At 41.7% G+C, this 21,116-nt stretch overlaps 2 protein-coding genes and 1 long non-coding RNA gene across 3 annotated transcripts; 2 read left to right on the forward strand and 1 right to left on the reverse strand.

The window, feature by feature from the left end:
- Window positions 1-1,641: 1,641 nt before the first annotated feature.
- LOC307044949 lies at window positions 1,642-3,349 on the reverse strand. Its single transcript, XR_013809749.1, has 3 exons — window positions 3,237-3,349; window positions 2,526-3,057; window positions 1,642-2,088 (listed from the first exon to the last, which is right to left on the reverse strand). It is a non-coding gene; the product is annotated as an uncharacterized lncRNA (long non-coding RNA).
- Window positions 3,350-6,538: 3,189 nt separating this feature from the next.
- Window positions 6,539-7,672, forward strand: LOC307044582 (zinc finger BED domain-containing protein 5-like; the record flags this gene model as incomplete). The annotated part of the gene is made up of 1 exon (XM_079689892.1): window positions 6,539-7,672. The coding sequence occupies one exon, from the start codon at window positions 6,539-6,541 to the stop codon at window positions 7,670-7,672; it is 1,134 nt and encodes a 377-aa protein (XP_079546018.1).
- Window positions 7,673-10,082: 2,410 nt separating this feature from the next.
- LOC307044583 (E3 SUMO-protein ligase ZBED1-like) lies at window positions 10,083-11,957 on the forward strand (the record flags this gene model as incomplete). The annotated part of the gene is made up of 2 exons (XM_079689893.1): window positions 10,083-10,103; window positions 10,245-11,957. The coding sequence occupies 2 exons, from the start codon at window positions 10,083-10,085 to the stop codon at window positions 11,955-11,957; spliced, it is 1,734 nt and encodes a 577-aa protein (XP_079546019.1).
- Between the last annotated feature and the right edge of the window lie 9,159 nt (window positions 11,958-21,116).

Below are 21,116 nucleotides of genomic sequence, written 5' to 3' on the forward strand. Positions count from 1 at the left end.
CTAAATGCTAACCAAAAGTGACGAATTTTCAGAATAAAAGTGTCAAGTTAATAGTTAGTGAACTTCTGGTTTTTCAGAATAAAACTGATTTAAATCAAATAGTGTATTTAATTCAAATTACGCCATATCAACATTGATTATAATTTCTAACAATCCCTCCTTACATACCATTTAAGGTATGTAAATAATATTGAAATCAAAGAGTTCTTCATCCGAACATTGCATGGTACATAACTCATAAAAGTAAAAAATACAAATAAGAATACATTTCATCATAAATATGAAGTTTTTCATTTGTGCATAACTTCTAGCTTAAACCTTTAATGTCACTTCGCAAAATAGCAGCAATTAGCTTGGTATGGAAAACGTCTAACTACCTCCTTTCACATCATAAATCATCTTCATACTGTATCTGGTGTAAAGGCACTTGTTCTTTTACAAAGTATAAGAAGGATTAAACTATCTAAAAATAGCTAAATATTACTCTTTATTTAAACAAGTCTAGCGCCATTCTATCGGTCTGTTTTTATCTAACTGTTTGTGTCATCCTTTTACTGTGTCTCTGGTGCAATTTACAAATCTCTGCTGGCTCCAGTAGATATAGTTCTCCCCATCCACATTCTTGTTGGTCGTGGGACAGAGGAATAATAATTCAGAACCTGCTGATACTTGAATCTTACTACTTGGCATATGTTACAAAACAAAAAACATCTTCATAAATAAATAAAATCCTTGTAATCTTTCTCAAATCTAATATAACAATTAACTATTCCAGTTTGTGGTAAAAACACACTAACGTTATGTAATACAATTTCATTATGATTCAAAAACAACTAAAGTCATGATGATGTCAGAGTGAATTATTTCCTGAGTGTGTCTGTCCTGTAAGGTACGTCATTCTCTGCTTGGATCGTGTGCAGAAATCCCATCGATTGCACCTGGCAATACTGCTTCTACCTATCCAGCACCGTATAGATAGAAGAGTTACGACAGCGGAAGTAAAAAAACGGTTATCGTCACGTGGTTCATGCAGACGAGGATCGTTCCCCGGAAGTTCATGGCAGGCAATGTGAATGCATTGATAACAGGAGATATAACTACGATATTTTGGTAATTATTAGTGAATAAAGGTTTTGATTTGCAATATTTATACAACAAATCGATATGTGTATGTATTTAGATCAATATGTTTTAAAAAATAAAATAGAATTTGCTAATATTAAGTGATAATATTAGGATTAGTGTGAACAACTAGTTTACATGTTAGGCTAACAGTGCCTTGGTTAAAGAGCCTGTTGCTGTTTATAGCTTGGAATTCTTTAAAACCAATATTATCTTCTTAAACTTGTATGGTAGTCAGGAGCATCACTTTCTAATGTTTATTGATATATTTAGAGGGAGGGGATCTAAAGGAATGCTTCAAAATTCAGATTAGATTCATTTCTACCATTTTCTTAAATTCATGGTAGTTTCAGTAATCCCATGGTAATTGAGGACACAAGTTATCTAAATGACTAATGTCATCTTTATGGCTTTCAGAAAGGACAGGAGACTGACAGGTGACTATCAAAGGACTAGCAGCAGCAGCAGCAGCATGACGATGATGATGTTAAATGTGTTGTTTTAGGAACATCCATTGCAAATACATGGAATTCAATAAACATTGAATAGCATATCATGCAGTTTGTCTGTGCCTTTTCCTCCGTGTTGTCCTGGTTTGCTGTGCTGCCTCCTAGTCGCCACCATGGTTTGCTGTGCTGCCTGGGGATGCTCAAATCGCTCCGAGAAAGGAGTACGAATGTACGGCTTCCCCACTGACACAGAGCGGAGGACAAAATGGCTGGCTCAAGTCCGCAGGAGCAATTTCACGACCAACAGCAAAAAAAAATGTGAGGTTATTATATACAAACACTGCATTTGCACTTTTTCACAAAACGAAAACCACACCATTGGGAAAGCTTAATGTTTTGTTTAATACAAAAAAACAGGGAAAGGCTTGAAAAACACTGAGAGTTGAGACTCAGGGTGCAGGGTGAGGGTCTCAGTGCAGGTATTCAGGCTCCATTGAATCCCCCTCTGGTTCTTGTGCTGAAAGAGGGAGTAACAGACAGGAGAAAGGGTTATACACACCTATATAGCACACCTATTGGATGGGAAATTGCCTTGGGGAGATAAGGTGTGGTCTTTGTTCCCAACTGAAGTTATGGAACTTTATTATTTGTGAGTTTAACAAAGTATGACAAATGGAATCAGTAACAGATGTGATATGAATTTCTATAAAGTTGTCTCACATTCTTGCTCATATTTTATATACAGTATGTAATGAGTATAACATGGCCAGTAAGTATAAAGTGTTTACTAATACTGTGTATTCAACCACTATGGAATATGTATGTGGGCAGACAAAACTGAGTTGTTCTGTGTGTGAAGTAACCTCAAGTCACTCCGCGGGCACATTTTGATGCAGATCAGTTTGTCAAGACAAAAAAGGGCAAGACTAGGCTGAGAGCAGAGGCTCTACCCACCATCTTCGTGCATCGCCCTGTGGTCAAAAAGAGAAGGGCCCCTTGCACCACGATTCACCCCGGGACCTGTATCTACAAAGCCCATAGCTCATGATCACAGCTATAGTGTGAAAGGTGACACAGGTATAATAAGTATGAACTCTTAGTAACAAAAGTCATATTTCTTATTTTTAAGTGGTATAATATTTTAAATGTTCGAAAATCTACAGTGCCATGTCTTCTACTTACATTAGTCTCAAAGATTGAGGGAAGAAGGGATGAGGAGACTGAGAGAAAGGAAAGTGAGGGTGAAGAAAGAGAGGACATGGCTAGTGAGGAGAGACAGGGAGGGTGGACACCACCCACTCAGCCAGCAGCCAGTCAGCATACGAGGGAACCAGCAGCCAGTCAGCATACAAGGAAACCAGCAGCCAGTCAGCATACAAGGGAACCAGCAGCCAGTCAGCATACGAGGGAACCAGCAGCCAGTCAGCATACGAGGGAAAAAGCAGCCAGTCAGCATACGAGGGAACCAGCAGCCAGTCAAACAGATCTATTAAAAAAATTAAAGAGAAAATTAAAGAGCCAAGAAGGAATCACCTAAAAAGTAAAGTCTGCACTAAGAAAAATCAGGAAGGAAAATGCAGCTCTCAAGAAAACAATGAAAATTAGGGACAACAAATATAAGAAAACTTTTTCAAAAGACCAACTTAAGGCATTAGGCAGACTCACCACAAAGGGGATGAAATGGAGCAATGAGACAATTAAGAAGGCTTTAAAAATTCGCTTTGCGTGCGGACCAACGGGTTACAAAACTCTGCAGGAATTGCAGATTCCCCTTCCAGGAAGGACACTGCAAAGAAGGATGCAATGTGTTAAGTTTGAGCCTGGTGTGTAACAGCTAACATCAATGCCCCTCCACCCGTAACATCACTGCCCCTCCACCTGCCAACATCACTGCCCTCCACCTGCCAGCACCCAGCCAGAGGAGCGCAAACAACAAAAACAAGCAAGGTGTCCCGTCATGTACCTGGAAGTTTGGGTTGGCAAAATGGAGTAAGAGAGGGACTTGAAAAACCTTGGTGGCTCTCTACTCATGTTGTTACAGTTGTCTTGGTTGCAGCTCTCAAGTTTTTTTTTTGTTGCCATTTCCACATCTTTAGAAAATATGAAATAAATTAACTGAAATCTACCTCTTCTCTGGAGAACAAACTTTGATTTCTCTGTCTTGTGAGTTTGCAGTCTTGCAGTTTTGCTCCTCCACCTGTAACATCACTGCCCCTCCACCTGCCATACAGTAGGTTACTAACAAGATTACTTATATAATACAGTGATAGAATACATGTTTAGTATGCTTACTTATATAAAACAGTAGTATTAAACTTACCTTGTGTTTTCACTCTCACTTAAGTCCCTCTCCCTTTGCCATCAATCCAAAATCAGCTGAGCTGCAACATTATAGAGACAGGTAATAATCAACATAATCACAAGGACACAATATGGCTCTGCTAAAAACACTCACTCTTACACGCACCAAAGTTATATTTATCTAATATTTAACTCCCTCCACCCCTGCATACAATCCCTTTTAGAAGCCCCTCTTCTCTAATTCAACAACGTTGGACGAAATGACATTAAGAGAACGGAATTTACAATTAAAAGGCTGTTCAACGTGTGTTGCTAACTTGATCCGGAATCCTAGCTTTATCTGTTATCTGTAAACGTTCCCTAAATCTACTAATTTAGGGATAATCCACTGACATCCTTTAATACACATGTTAATTTGAATCAGATGTACTGATAATATCCGCAATATAAATCTTTAAACTTCTTCTTACCTTTAAAAGTCCGTCACGAACGGTCTATTATATTGCAACTCTACAGCTCTGCTAGCCTTGGCGCTAACTTCCGGGGAACGATTGAGAGGCTCCACGATCCGCCATTGCTGTAAAAAAGTGGTCCATTGGAGTGAACGGAGATGACGTAACTCTCAGTCTATACGGCGCTGTACCTATCTATTATCAAGCTGAAAAATGAATACAGAAATCCAACATACTGTCATCAAATGTCTTTCTATTATGAATTTAAATGAAATGTATATCCCCATAATGACCTAAACCAGTGGTTCTCAACCTGTGGTACGCGTACCACTGGTGGTACGCGAGCTCCCGCTAAGTGGTACGTGGAGGAATCTGAAATATAAAAAAAAAATAAAAAATAAAAAAAACATTTTATTTTTATTTGACCTTAACCTTTATCTTACACATAACACACACATAAAAAACACAACTAAGTAAACAAAAAGACGAAAAGCTGTCACTATACATTGTGCACATTTGGGACAGAAAGGTGCACTACTTATTACTGCAAGAGCAGCTGGTGGTAAGGACCTCAGACAACTTCCATTTAAAACAGGCTATAGATGAGAGTAACAAATGCGTCACTTCCGGGCAAAAATAACGGCTCCGCCCACTTTCCGGGGAAAACAACGCTGTCAGTTGAACAGCGGTCAATACAAATTCTGAAGTTTTTGCCAACCCGATCAGAATTGTACCAAAGATTTTTGGATCTTCAAAGAGCCCGATTCCAATGGCCAGACAGGCAAACCATTTTTTTTTAAATTGCATTAAGCCATTAGAAATCGACGATCGGGCTCGATATATGGTTAAATATAGCATTAGGCTATCGATTTTCATAGATGAGAGTAACATCTACCTGACTTTACGGCCCCTCTCACTTTTGGGGGAAACAACGCTGTCATTTGAATGGCTATCGAGCCTGAAGCCACAGAGCTCTTCTTTGACTTTCCTTTCTGCTTAGAGGAAGTACAGAAACACTGAACTCTTGATTATTTTTCATGTTTGAGGTGCAATAAACGACACAGCAGCTTTTTGGCATGATAAAACTATTATGTTCTGCCTCGCTCAAGAGAGTAACAGCTGGAGAAATTACAGCCTCGCCGACTGATTTTAATTTAACCATATATCAAGACCGATTGTCGATTTCCAATGATCGAATGTAATTGTTTGCCTGACTGGCCTTCGTAATCGAGCTCTTTGAAGATCCAAAAATCCACGGTTTTCAAAGATTTTCTATCGGATTGGCAAAAACTTCAGAATTTGTATTGACCGCCATTCAATCATACTATCAAAATACTACAACGAATGAAAATAAGCTTGAGATAATTTAAACTGTGGTTTGAATTAGTTCTAAATAGGCTATTGTTGTTTTTAGATTTAGAAACGGAAAAAATGATTCTATTTATTTTTGGCGTTGCTATGACGACCATACTACCCGCGAAAGATTAGAACGTTGCAAGCAAGCTATGAAAGAAAGTAGAAAGCTGAATTGTGCTAAAAACGTGGCTCAAACCGGGAGGTATACGGAAGAGAGGTACAGAGGAGAACATTACCAGCGAAAGGGAACAAGTGAATGAGGAGGAGGACAGTAAAACGAGCGCAAGCGCAGGCTCCGCCAGCAACGCAACAGTGATATGCGCAGCCACAACGCCACCCAGTGCTAACGCTGCTAACATAGCTGTGAGTGACTCCATCAGCAGCAGCGCAATTGAGTCCATAAAAAAGAGACACAAACCAGTTCGGAAATACAACCAGGGTTACATTAAATTTGGATTCAGCTGCAGTGGGACAGATAACGAGCCAAGACCACAGTGCTTGATTTGTGGTGAAGTGTTAAGTAATAATTCTATGAAACCATCGCACCTCCACCGGCACCTTAAAACTAAACACGCCCACCTGCAAGACAAGCCAGCGGAATTCTTTACAAGAAAATGTGATCTACTGAATAAGTGCAAGTCAACGATCCAATCCAGCTGTACACCCATAGCCAAGGCCCAGGAAGCCTAGTATCGTGCCAGCCTCCGCATTGCAAAAGCCGGTAAGCCACACACAATCGAAAAACTTTGTCTCCCACTCGCAAAAGAAATGACAGAAATCATGTGTGGCGAGAAGGCTGCCAAACAGTTACATTTGGTGTCACTTTCAAATGACACTGTGTCACGGAGAATAGTAGAGATGGCAGAGGATGTTAAAAATACATTGATTGAGCACATTAAAAGTAGTAGCTATTATGCCATCCAGCTGGACGAGACTACTGATGTTGCAGATTTGGCCAATTTGATGGTTTATGTCAGATATGAACATGATGGTGCAGCTCAGGAAGACTTTCTGTTCTGTCAACCACTGGAGACCAGAACAACAGCTGAGCACATATTCCAGCTCCTAGACGCGTTTGTGCAAGAGAATGGACTTGAATGGAAAAAGTGTGTTGGAGTCTGCACAGACGGCGCAAGGGCTATGACTTGCCGCCACAGCGGAGTAGCAGCTCGGATCAAAGAGGTCGCACCGGAGATGCGATGGACACACTGCAGCATCCACCGGGAGGCGCTGGCGGTGAAGAAGATGCCCGATGGCTTGAAGTCTGTGCTGGACTCTGCTGTGAAGAGTGTGAACTTCATAAAGGCCCAACCGATGCAGTCTCGCCTATTCCAAGTGCTCTGTGATGAGATGGGCAGCGAGCATTTCCAACGTCTGCTCCATACAGAAGTAAGATGGCTATCAAGAGGGAATGTGCTTTCAAGGCTTTTTGAATTGCACAGAGAAGTCCAAGTCTTCTTACAGGACAAAAACTTCCCCTTATCAGATGTGTTTGATGATACAGTGTGGCTCAGCCAGTTGGCATACTTGTCAGACATTTTCTCCTGTTTAAACGACCTGAATTTGGGACTACAGGGACTCTCCATCAATGTGTTTGATGTGCAGGACAAAATCAACACAATGCTGAAAAAGTTGGAGTTATTCGAAATTAAAGTCAAGGCAGGTGATGTTTCAGCTTTCCCTGCTTTAGAGAGTTTTCTGTCTGAGAACGAGCTGACCCTTGATGAAGGAGTGAGGGACAACATGGTTGCACACCTTGTCTCGCTAAGACAACAGTTCCGCCAGTATTTCCCAGTGATGACCGAAGACAACAGCTGGATGAGAAGCCCGTTCAGCATGGAAGCCTCTGGACTGCCAAATAACTTCACTGTGGCTGAGCAGGATAGTTTAATAGAGTTGTCTTGTGATGAAACACTAAAGCCTGCTTTCAGGAAAGCAGTCTTTAGTGGACTTTTGGATAAAGCAACACAGAGAATACCCCGCCCTGTCTGACAAAGCTGTGCGCTTTCTCCTTCCTTTTGCGACCACAGCAGGCTGAATGCTGAGCCAGACCTGAGACTGAAGCTCACCTTTATTGCCCCAGACATCAAAGGACTGTGTTCACGGAGACAGGCGCAACCTTCTCATTAGATTTAGGTGACTTGTCAATGGACACCAACATGTGGCAGAGAGAGAGTGACAGTGTGTGTATGAATGAAGTACTGTACAGTTGTCATTTGTTATTATTGTGTTCTGTTCTCACTTGCTGTGTGTGTGTGTGTGTGTGTGTGTGTGTGTGTGTGTGTGTGTGTGTGTGTGTGTGTGTGTGTGTGTGTGTGTGTGTGTGTGTGTGTGTGTGTGTGTGTGTGTGTGTGTTGTGTGTGTGTGTGTGTGTGTGTGTGTGTGTGTGTGTGTGTGTGTGTGTGTGTGTGTGTGTGTGTGTGTGTGTGTGTGTGTGTGTGTGTGTGTGTGTGTGTGTGTGTGTGTGCACGCATGTGTGGGGGGGGGGCAGATGTGTATGTGTGGCCTCAAATATTTCAAAATGAAAAACTAAAAATACTACTCGGGGAATATAAAGAGAGCTGCATTGTTGCAGGACAGTTTGTCTCTGCCTGCCACAGTCTGAGGGAATCAAACTGAGCTGATACACCAAATTCTAAGCAGTTTGTTTATAACTGTTTATGTGTGTATTTGTGTATAGATGTTGCAAATTAGAGCTTTGGCAATATATGTCACTATGGTCCAGCTAATAAAGCTATTGCATTTAATTGAGTGTGTGTGTATGTATGATTGAAGTACTGTACAGTTGTCATTTGTTGTGTGAGAATAAGTTATTATTTTGTCCTTTATGATCTCACTTGTGGTGTGTGAGTGAGTGAGTGAGTGAGTGAGTGAGTGAGTGAGTGAGTGAGTGAGTGAGTGAGTGAGTGAGTGAGTGAGTGAGTGAGTGAGAGGGAGAGTGAGTGAGTGAGTGAGTGAGTGAGTGAGTGAGTGAGTGAGTGAGTGAGTGAGTGAGTGAGTGAGTGAGTGAGTGAGTGAGTGAGTGAGTGAGTGAGTGAGTGGGAGAGGGACTGCCCTTTGTACAAGTAGCTGTTGCTGACAATAAATAATGTTATTATGAATATATTTGCCTCGGAGTCCTGCATGAACTGTACATAGACTGTATTTTAACATTGTTCATATGGTGGTACTTGGAGAGACAACTGTTTTCTCAGGTGGTACTTGGTGTAAAAGAAAAATTTAAATTGTGAATTTTACATTTACAACCATGTTGACATTATACACACTCCCCCCTATTTACACATTAACTCATGTTTAACAAAATCCTGTAATGGGGAGGGGGAAAAAACTTTCAGGTAAATATTGGTTAGGGACATAACGAACATTATTTACAATTTTAGATCCATTATTATTATTTCCACAGTAAACACTTCAGTGAAAATAAGTGTTTCTCTCCGTCTTTCAGGCCCAAAAGAAACAGAATCTTCAGATTTTAGTTTGAGTTTTACATTTGCAAACCGCCAACTCCTGTGGGAGTAAAATATCATCAAGTAGATTAGAAACGGGTCACAAGTGCGGTTTCCACTTTTTGTGGAATTTTTAGGAAACATTTGTTTCCCTTGGAGCTCCAAAATAATGTGTTAGTCAGAAAACATGCTTGGTTAGTTATTGTTTTAGAATCATGCAGTTACACTGATCACATGCCGGCATTCATTCACACTCACACTGTCTGGTTGTCAAGTCAGGTTTGGTCAGGTACACCCCAGAGTCAGTCATTGACAGTGCTTTTGTCACACTGTCAGTCAGGGTCAAAGCTCATTTGGTCTCAGTCTTTTGGCCATGTCGTGCTCTGCAGAGTCTTTTCAGAGGTATTTCAGCATAGGCGGGTTCCCTTTATCTACAAAAATATGTCATATGTGGAGCGCCATTCCTTATTCATTCACGATTTCAACTATGATTTTCAAGATGGTTCTAACTTTCCATTTGGACTTCTGCCTCCCATCTTTCCTGAAACTTGGTACACAACTCACTTCCTTATAGTACTACTACTACTGCAATTCATTTACACCTAATTAGTATTACAATGTCTAATAGATCTAATTCAGAAACTTGTAGGGCTGCCCCCCGATTAGTCGACCAAAGGTTAGTCGGCCAAAGAGTCTTTGGTCGGTCAAGATTGAATTGGTCGTTGGTCGCCGAAAAAAAAAAAAAAAAAGATTGAGAAAAAAAATAAAAAAAATAACGGGAAACAGGAGGTGACAGTGAGTCACTTGTTTTCACGTCAGATAAGCTGATAGTTTTAACCATGTCAGGCGTAAAATCAAGAGCTTGGGAGCATTTCGAAAAAGTAAAAGACAACCCGAAGAAGGTGATATGCAAACTTTGCAAGCAAATATTCTCCTATCATTCATCAACTACAAACATGACTTATCACCTGAAACATGTAAGTACCGTTCAAGCCATTAAAAGATGGACGCTCTGCGGCTCTAGCCTTAATAAAAAGCCTGTTAGATAAAATGTATTGTCATATTATGGGCTATTAGGCTTAGTGTAAACTTAAATTAATGTGCATTTCTCTCAATAGGCTCATCCACTATACGTTGATAGGGCCACCGCATCTACCTCAACTTCATCTTCGCAGCCGCCATTGAAACTCTCACAGACAACACTCGTTTTGAAGCCCCCTCTTTCCGAGAAAAGGAAGAGAGACATCACCGACACAATTGCAGATTTTGTGGCACTGGACATGAGACCTGTAAACATTGTCGATGGGGAAGGGTTCAAACAGATGATGAAGTTCATCGAACCGGGTTACACTGTACCCAAACGTGACACCGTAATGCACGCCATTAAAAACAAATATAACACGACCAAACAGGTACTTTTGGAGAAACTTAAAGCCTGCACAGCAGTCAGCTTCACTACTGACACATGGACCTCCAACCAAATGGATGGTTACATGACTGTGACGGCACACTTTATTTCCCAAAAATGGCAATTACATTCATTCGTGTTGGAGACTAAAGTGCTGGAGGTGAGCCACACAGCTGCCAACATAGCGGAGCGACTCAGCGAAGTGATGGAGGAGTTTGGGATTCCGCCAGAAAAGAGGGTCGCTGTGGTACACGACAATGCCGCTAATATGGTGTTGTGCGCTAAACAGCTATCTCAAAACCCGTGCTGGGGTAATGTCCAGGGAATTCGTTGTGCGGGGCACACCTTGCAGTTGTGCATAAACGCGGCTGTTAAATTAGATCCCATCTGCCGAGTGATTGCTGCTGCCAGACGCCTTGTGGGACACTTCAAAAAAAGTGCCAAGGCAACAGCAGCTCTCACTTTGAAACAGAAGCAACAGAATGTGGCTGAACACAAACTGATACAAGATGTGTCCACACGATGGAACTCCACTTATTCAATGCTGGAGCGTCTTCTGGAACAGAGATGTCCGGTTACAGCTGTGCTTTCAGAACCCGGGACCACCCACCAGTCTGACCGAGATCTGGATCTCACAACTGCCCAATGGAGGACAGCGGAGGACATTGTCTCCGTGCTGAGGCCCATGATCACCCTCACCGAGCTGCTCTCACAAGATATAAATGCATCTCTGTCTGCTACGCTGCCGATGCTCGTCAACATGAAGAGGCGCCACTTGTTGAGTCGTGATGATGACAGCACGACCGTGAAGGCAGTTAAGAAAAAAATCACAGAGGAAATCGACAAAAGGTGGGAGCTCACAGGGAGTCTTGAGGGCAGCATATATATTCAAGCTGCAGTCCTTGACCCACGGTTCAAGAGCTTGTCATTCCTCGGTGCAGAGAAACGGGACGATGCATACACAACGGTGTGGGATCTGGCTGAGAGTTTATCTCCAGCAGAAGAAGCTACTGCTCAGAGAGAGGACAGCAGCGGCGCAGAGGAAAGTGAGCCCACACCAAAGAGGCAAAGGGAAAAGCAGCAGGACATATCAATGCTGATGGCCTATGATGAAGATCAACAGACGGAAGAAGAGAAAAATGAAATGAAGACATACTTGGAGGACAGAACCAAGGTTGACAAGGGACCACTGATTTGGTGGAAAATGAATGAGGAACGCTATCCCAAGCTTGCCAGAGCAGCTAAGCGCATCCACTCCATCCCTTCCACATCCACGCCATCGGAGCGCATATTTTCCAAAGCCGGCTTCATTGTGAGCAAGACACGGAGCTCACTTCTCCCGGACAACACAGACAAACTCGTGTTCTTGTCTCATAATATGAGAAGACTAAGATCGGAGGGAAACCCTGAAAGTCAGGTATAGGCCTAGCCTAATATAACACCATAGTTTTGTAGTTTATAGTTTTCGTTCTTCGTTCGTTAAACTGAAGTGTTTAAGTTAATTTTTTGCGGTATATTTATAATTTTTGTTTGCATTCCGACCTCAGGAAAAAACTGAAAGTTTTATTTTCATGTTGAGAATACTTCTCTATAGGCCTGTTTACTTTTGCACTGATATTTAAATATTTAAGTTGGCTTGAGCCTATATTTATTTATTCGTTTGTTTATATAATTTATATTTATTTTACATGTTTAAAAGAAACGAAAAATATAGTTTAAATTTAGTTTTTTAACAGAAGACTGTTTTTTGTTTGCTTTATAAAGTTATTGTGTTGGTTTTAAAAGTTCATAATTTGTGTGATGTTTTTATATGGTGTGTTGTGTTGAAATAAATTAACAAAATGTTAAGACAGTCTCCTTGTTGATTTTTCCAACACATTCAGAATCATAATTTAATTACTTGCCGGTTGCGCGAAAAAGGCGGTTTGTCTCTGCGTGCGCTTTCATTCGCGCCACTGGTCGATCAGTGGTCGACCAGTGGCCTTACCTGACGACCAGTGGTCGACCAGGAAAATCTTTGGTCGGGGGCAGCCCTAGAAACTTGTGTACATAACTATTATCTTGAGTCAAACCATTACTAGGATCTGTGCAGCTCTGCATTTCATAGCTCATTATACTTCTTTATCTTCAATTCTGGTCCACTTAAAGAAGAATTTTAAACTCTTTAGCAGTGTGTGGAAGCCCGGGTTTCCGAACATGCAACAATTACTCCCTCCTTTATCAAGGATTTTAAAACAGAAGTCATTTCGTATTTCCATCTTAAAGCCCTCCTATGGTAATAACTATGCTACAATGGTGAAATCAATACTTTAGATTGGAATACTATATTTGGCTTGGCACTAGCTGTCCCTTTAACATTATCTATACAAATAAAGATTTGTCTTATAGAGTGGTTCCTAAAACTATCATTTTAATGGTGAACAAATGAGATCAATACTGTATTCACACATGAATACAAATATCTAAAAGAATAATTCGTTAACATGATGAAAACATTGAATATGGTTCTACTCTGTACTCCTAACTCCAAAACACCCACTGCTTAAAGTGTAGTGAATATTTCCATCATGTCTCCTCCTTTATCCCTCAGTGTGTTTTCGGATGATTTTCTCATTTTACTTTAATAGTTTCTTTACTGCTATTTTTTATTTACCAATTGATTCATTCATGGTTAATACATCAATTTGTCTTTACGTATTTATCAAGTCTATTCAACTTCTTTAAATGTGGTCTCTTTTATGTGCGTTTTGTGAATAAGTGTGTTTATGTGTAAACTCACTCATTCCCGTTTTCCTTTTCTCCACCTCTGGTTTTCTCAAGCCGTGACCCCGGCCTCCTCACTTCTAATCGACCTTGCCAACTCCTCTGATTCTGTCTTCTCTTCAGTCCATCAGCTCTTGAATCCATCCGCTTTAACTCTTGTAGGCAGCCTTTGGCCCAGTTACATCTGCAGTCCACATCATGCCACTGTTCCCGTACTACTCTGCACTTCATGTCCTCCTCCACAGTCTCCTTGCTGCTTTCATGGAGGGCGGATTCAGCTTTCACGTCCCACACTTTGCTCTTGCCAAATCTCGTGGCTCAGCTTGGAACTTCATGCCCCGTCTGAGGGACTGATGAGAGTATCTCTTTGTATGTCAGCATAAAGTTTGGTTCTGGATGCCTCAGGTGGAGATAGTTCTTGCTGCAGTTCTGGATGCAGTCTTGTTGTTGTTGTTTCAGCTCTGGTTCTCTGTCTGTTCGATGGAGAAGGAGGAGTCTCCTGTTGGGTTAGGTCTTTTGTCTGCTTGGAGGGTCGGGGTCGTAGCTTTTCTGACGCAGAGGGGGAGTCCAGGTCTCTGGACGCATTACCTATAGAAAAGTCTAGCACATTGAGGTTAAATAAATCCAACCCTTTCCACTCTGTCTTTTCTAATCATACTATCTGTCTTAGTTGTCAGATGCCATCTAAACCAGGGGTTCTTAACCTTTTTGACCTTGAGGCCCAATTTTTATAGTACAAAGTGGCCCGGGGCCCATTAAATATTAACACTGTATAGGTTTAATTGACCTCATTCTCGGTTTGATTTGTATTCAATAATAAACCAAATCCACTAACTGTTTAACAAGCAAAAACCTTATCAAATAAAATGACATGATAAAATGGGATCATCACAAATACTTTTATTAAACATGTGTATGTAAACCTACACATACTGTATCAAGACACCGAACAGGCTGATAATTCCTGGACCAAATCAAGCTGTGACAAGAAAAAATGTCAAGGATCAAGTCAGGCTTTTAAATAATAATAAAAAAGACCAATATTAGGATTTTACTTTAAATTAATAAAAAAAAGATATATATATATATATATATAAATAATCAATCAATCAATAAAAGGGGGTGATAAAATAAATGCATTCAAATAATATAAATCTATTTTTAAATTAAATAAATAAACTAAATGAAATTGAAATAAAGTGCAAATGAAACTATAGCCTTATAATCTGCAAAGCTATTTGAAAATTGCTTCAGCAGTCTCCATTTTTGCATGGCAGAACCAGAATAATCTTTATATCTGTGACAAATGAACAATGACACAAATAATAACAACAATGAACAACAATAACAACAATAATACAACTCCCTTTTTATCTTGACCTCTTAATGAGACACTTGGGCCTGCTTCTGAGACATAATCAGATCCAGTCTGGGTGGAATGGGAGAAAGGCTCACTCTCAGAGTAGACTCCAGTGTTGCTCTGAGTCTGTTTCGGGCTTTGGTCTTAGTTGTGGCCACAATGGAGAATCCTGATTCACACAGGTACGTAGTTGTGAATGGGAGAAAGAGTTTCACAGCCCTCAGTGCAAGACATGGGTACTCCTTTGAGACAGCAACCCAGAATGAGCCCAGGTCCAGTTTGCCCCACTGCAGCTTTAAAGTGCTGTCAGTGGAAACGTCCAGAAGCTGGGATTCCAGGTGTGAGGGCAAAGCAACATCATTTGCAGTGGGATCCACTGAAAATGGGTCCAAAATCCACATGTTTCCCTCTCTGGGATCCTCAGGAAAGTAGTCACCAAATTTCTCTGCCAGTTGTGAGAGGTGCTGGGAGACTGAGTCGCTGATCTTCACCTGAGGGGAGTTTTCCAAAATGTCAGACAAAAGTGGAAACATGTCCATCCTATTTTCCTGGGCCCTCTTGGTCCACAAAGCAAGTTTCCTCTTGAAAGCTTCAACTTTGTCTGCAACACAAAATATGTTGCTGTTTCTTCCTTGAAGTGAGGTGTTCAGTTGGTTCAGTAGTGAAAAAATGTCACAGAGGTAGGCAAGTTTTGCTGTGAACATTGTGTCAGCATAGTAATCTACAAGATTAGATTTGTTCTCACTGAGAAAAGAGAAGACCTCATTCCTCAGTTCAAACAAACGATTGAGGACCAGTCCTCTGGAAAGCCATCTCACTTCACTGTGATATAGCAGTTGGACATGATCTGCTTCTATGTCCTCACAAAGCTTAGCAAAACATCTGGAGTTCACAGCATTGTTTTTAATAAAGTTTATGGTTTTCACACTTACATCCATCACCTGGTGGAGGTCTGGTGACATCTTTTTTGCTGCAAGGCTTTCACGGTGGAGAAAACAGTGTGTCCATTTAGCTTCTGGTGCACGATCAAGGATCTGTCTAATGACACCATGATGCCTGCCAGTCATTGATGCTGCACCGTCACTGCACACCCCGACACAGTTCTGCCAGTCCAGGCCGTTCTCAGTGAAGTAGTTATCCATGCAGCGGAAACATTCCTGAGCCGTAGTTCGTGTTGGTAGCTCTCCACAAAACAGTATGTCTTCGTGCAAACTACTGTCCCAGCGATAGCGAACAAAAACAAGCAGCAGTGCAGCATTCGTGACATCCGTGGACTCGTCTAATTGCAAAGAAAAAAAAGGGCTGCTTTTTATTCTTTCTATAAGTTGATGCTGTATGTCTGATGCCATGTCCGCGATACGGTGACTCACAGTGTCGTTTGAGAGTGGGATGGTCAGCAGCTTTTTTGCAGCGGCCTCTCCGACCATCTCACGGCACATATCAACAGCGGCAGGCAGAACCAACTCCTCCGCTATGGTGAATGCTTTCTTACTCTGTGCCACACGTCTGGCTACGAGGTAGCTCGCTTTCAATGCACATTTAGAGTTGCTTGTCAGTGACACGACAGACATTTTCTGCATCTGCAGCCCACTTTCCTTCCTCTTAAAATATTCCACCGGCTTTCCCACGAGATTCGGGTGCTTGGTCTCTAGATGCCGCTGTAGTTTTGAGGGCTTGAGGGCTTCGTTGGACAGCATTAGCCCACACTCCACACACTGGGCTTTTGGCACTGCCTCTGTTCCTCCATTTACGAAACCGTATTTAATGAAGTCGAGATTGTATTTCCGTAAAAACTTTGTCTTTTGGGTGGGGGGGTTGGCAGGACATTCGTCTTCATTTTTTCTTTTTAAAAACTTCTCCATTTTTGCCGCTTCATCTATGTGTATTGGCGCTTGTTAACAACTGAGTGGTAATAAAGATACATTGACAAAAAAAAAAACGCCACCACGTGGTCGAAAGCTGCACGCAGTCTCGCGGCCCTTGCGGCCCACAGGTGCAAAACTGAAAGTTTTTTGTGGCCCTCTGGGGGGCGCTGGCGGCCCAAGTGTGGGCCGCGGCCCTATGGTTAAGAATCACTGATCTAAACAACACAATTCATGTCTACTAATGATATTACATAAACTCCTTCCAAGAATTACTTCAACCATTGCTACATATTTACCCAACATAACTCTTTCAGGAAACCATTTTCTCCTATAAATTGGAATACCTACATGTTTCAAGCATCACATATTTCACACACTAAGAAAGAACATCTCCACACTCTCTCCAATATTCTAAATCCCACTGTTACTTAGAACAATAGTAAACCTGCAGAGCACACTGATCAGATCACAGTAATATCATTGACTCAAGTATAGGCCTATGTCTACTTTCCATTATACTTATTACTTTTGGTGAACATTTATTTATATTCTAAATTCCTTGTCTATGATGTGCAAACAGTTTGAGTGTAAAATGTGTTTCTCTATGTATTTATACTCTACAGGTTCTTGAGTTTACTCATCTCCTGGTGCTGTCGTTCCTAAAAAAATTTGATTCCTTATTGTTTTGTACTAGTTTTCCAAAATCAGTTCTAACTGCCGTGCCGTTTCTGGAAATGTGGCGGTACGGCTACACACTGTGTAAGTGGGTGCCAACATGTTCCTTTTTTAACTTTGATCCGGAGTGCATCTGCAGTGCGTTCTACAACTTCCCACGGTCCACTCCATACAGGTCGCAACAAGTTCATCTTGTGGACTTTTACATTTACCCAATCCCCTGGTCCAACAGAAATATTCGTCATGGCCCTGGCATATGCTTCCGCCTCAATTTTTCTCATATCTAACACTGGTTCTCCTCTGTATTGTGAGGTGATACCTTGTGGTGGATATTGCTGAGTGGGGCAATCTCTGGCCAAATGTCTACAATCACCACATATGAAGCAGCCGCTATCTCTTCTTCCTCTTGAGCGTTGCTTTCCTCTCCATTGTCCCTTTTGTTGATGCTGTATGGGAGTGTATAACTGTGCTTGCGACTGTACTTGGGTAGGAAGATACACAGGTATTTGCTGTTGCTGGAATTGTGTGGGAAGATACTGCTGTGCTTGTGGCTGTACTTGCCTAGGAAGATACACAGGTGTTTGCTGTTGAAGATACTGTGGTGCTTGTGGCTGTACTTGCGTAGGAAGATATACAGGTGTCTGCTGTTGAAGATACTGTGGTGCTTGTGACTGTACTTGCGTAGGAAGATACACAGGTATCTGCTGAACTTGGTTTTGTGGACATACACTTCCTCCTCCGCTTTGTTGGTTCTGCATTTGATTCTCTGGTTCTTCCTGAGTTTGAACTGTTGGAGGTGTCCACCCTGCCTTCTCTGCTAGTATGGCCATCTGATTAGCTTCAGTATCTTTCTCAGCCACCTGCATCTTCAAAAGTATTTTTTCCAGTTTCCTTGTTTCTTCATCATCTTCCTTTGTTATTTCCTGGTATTTGATGTCATGGTGAATGAGATGTAGTCTCCATTCTTCTGGGATTTTAGCTTCTAACCCCACCACATCTCTAAGGCGTGCCTGCACTGATTGGGGAAGGGCTTTAATGACCGCGTCCTTCCAGAGCATTGTGACAGCCGGCGAAACGTCATGTCGTTCTCCAGTACAGTCCTCCCACACTCCTTCGCATCTATCCAGGAAGGCATGCATGTTTTCCTCCGTGCCTTTCCTCAGGCCGGTGAGGGCATGTAAACTGCGTGTTGTCGGGTAGATGTGACGAATAGCAGCCCAATGTAGTTGAATGAAGTGTCATCTGGGTCGTGCGTGCGATTGACCTCGGAATCTACTGCTCTTGCCTCCAGTCGTCCTTCAATCCGTCCGAGCAGGGCCCTCATGTCTCCCAAGCACAGGTGATCTTGGGCTGTGTATCTCTCCATATAATCACCCACTTCTGACCTCTTTTCGTGAGTGGAGGTAGTTTTGCCACTAATGCTTCCATGTCCCTGTGAATCCATGGTTGGTATTGAAATCCTCCTCTTCCAGCCGCTATCAATGGAATGGAGGTATGTGCACCGGTCTTGATTCTTTTAGTTTCCTTGGTTCTTCTCGTTTTGGGGCATGTCCCAGGGTAATGTTGCTTGTTTTCGTCGCTACTATTATTCTCAGGAGGAGATGCAAAACCGCGTTGTTGCTGTGGCTGTTCATGGTATGGGGAGTGTCTACTGGTTTCAGACTGTGTACCGCCGTAGTCATCTTCATCTCCCTGTCCTTCGGAATAGTCAGGAGAGTAGTTTGTTCTGCGTTTTCTTTGAGTTCTAAGTTCTTCTTGTTCTCTCCTTTCTCTCCTTTGTCTATCTGCCTTCATGTCCTGAAATCTTACATCTTCTTGTCTTTTTTCCGCCAGAAGTTGTTGGTATTTATCTTCCTCCCTTTGTCTTTCGGCAATAATGTCATTATGGGCTTCAAATGCCTTTCGTCTCTCTTCAATAATGTCATTATGTGCTTCATCTGCTTTTCGTCTCTCTTCCATTCCTCTGATGAGTTCTGCTTCCATTCTTCTGTTGAGCTGCTCTTCCATTCTTCTGTTGAGTTCCTTTTCCATTATTCTGCCGAGTTCTTTCATTCTTCTGTTGGTCTCCTCTTCCATTCTTCTCCCAAGTTCCTTTTCCATTATTCTGCTGAGTTCTTCCATTCTTCTGTTGGTCTTCTCTTCCATTCTTCTGCTGAGTTCTACCACATGTAAGCTGTTTGTCAATCCTTGGCTGGCATCTTCCAGATGGAATACCAGACTTGCAACCATAGCTTTTCTTTTTTCAGCTCTGTTCATAGCAATATTTTCAGGTCCATACCAAGAGGGTTGTCCGGCTTTGATCCATGCTTTTTCCTGTTGTAGGTATTCAGCATTCTCATGTTCAACTACAGCTTTTCTATGGGCTTCCGTTGGTCCAGGTTGATCATCTGCTGGAATCAATCCTCTTGTTTGCCACTGTTCTAACAGTTTCTCCATTTGGTTCCATGTCTTCTGTCTTTTACTTGGAACTGTTAAAGCATCTGATCTGATTTTTACCCTTTCCTTGATATCTGCAGTTGAGCCTGGCTCTGCGACTGGTCTTAACTTGGTGTCTTTTGGCGACATGTTTAAGTACTTGGAAAAAATGAGTTACTAATCCTCTGAATAGTACCTTTGTATTCTTTACAAAGATATCCTATGTCATCTGAACTTAACTTTAAAATCTGCTAATTTTTAAAACAGAAATTGGACAAATAAATTAAAATGTTGTAAAACTGAAATTGGAAAAACACTCTTGTGTCTCTCTGGTCCTAAATATTTGCCTTCTCTTTCTGGTTCCTTTGCTTCAGAAAAATCAGACCCAAAGGCGGGAGGTACGGCAGTACTGGCGCAGCGGCGCGAAAATGATTGGGGTGGGTGATACCATAGATGGGCGATAACACAAAATCTGGATTCTTCTTCTTCTTCTTCTTCTTCTTCTTCTTCTTCTTCTTCTTCTTCTTCTTCTCTTTAATGGCGAATCGCTTCCACTTGGAGCATATATCGCCACCTACTGTTGAGTTATTAAATGTTCATACAAAATTCTTGTCCTCAGACCAGTGCTTTTGAGGAATTTGAAGATCAGCTTGTTTGCTTCATTTCTTGATTTACTTTCGTATATTGACTTGAAATCCATGTCCTTGACGTTGAGTTGTTCCAGTGCAGTTTTCAGAATGAATCTTTGTCTGTTATAATCCGGGCAGCTAAAAAATACATGATGTATTGTCTCTGGTTGTTGGCAAGCATCACAATTGCCATTTGGATGTTTTCCAATCAGATGCAGTGATGAGTTTAATCCTGAGTGTCCCAATTTTATCCTGCTGTTAATGCTCTGTTCTCTTCTACTACTCCCCCACGTGCTTCCTGTTCCTACTTCCCTTTGTATCTGGTATAAATGTCTTCCCTTTGGTGTTACTGTCCCATAGTTTTTGCCATTGTTGCTTGATAACCACTTTTGTAACATATTTTACTTCTGCTGTACTGATGGGTACCATAATATCAATCTGGTTTGCTTTCAAACCACATTTTGCCAGTTGATCCACTACTTCATTCCCTCTAATACCCACATGTGCTGGAACCCACACAAATTGCACAACAATTCCCAGATGAACTAACCTAAACACAGTGCTTGAATTGGGCCGGTACTCACCGGTACGCAGTACCGGCACTTCTGATTTTTACCCATGTAGTACCGGCACTTCTTACTGAGTACCGGCAAGGTGCCGGTACTCAGTAAAATGCCGGTACTCAGCCGCCGGCTATATACGTATATATTGTAAATGCAACGCAGCGCAAATGTGGGTCTGACTCTGCCTCACAGAGGGTGACTGGCTGTCTACATGACGTGGCCTGCCGACATTGCCACTTTCATACAGATCATACTAATGCCCTCGATTGGTCTCTGTGTGTCATTCAAGCTCGGGAGGGTGTGTGTTGGTGT

The sequence above is a fragment of the Notothenia rossii genome, assembly GCF_949606895.1.
Source record: "Notothenia rossii genome assembly, chromosome: 6".
NCBI classification, from domain to species: Eukaryota; Metazoa; Chordata; class Actinopteri; order Perciformes; family Nototheniidae; genus Notothenia; species Notothenia rossii.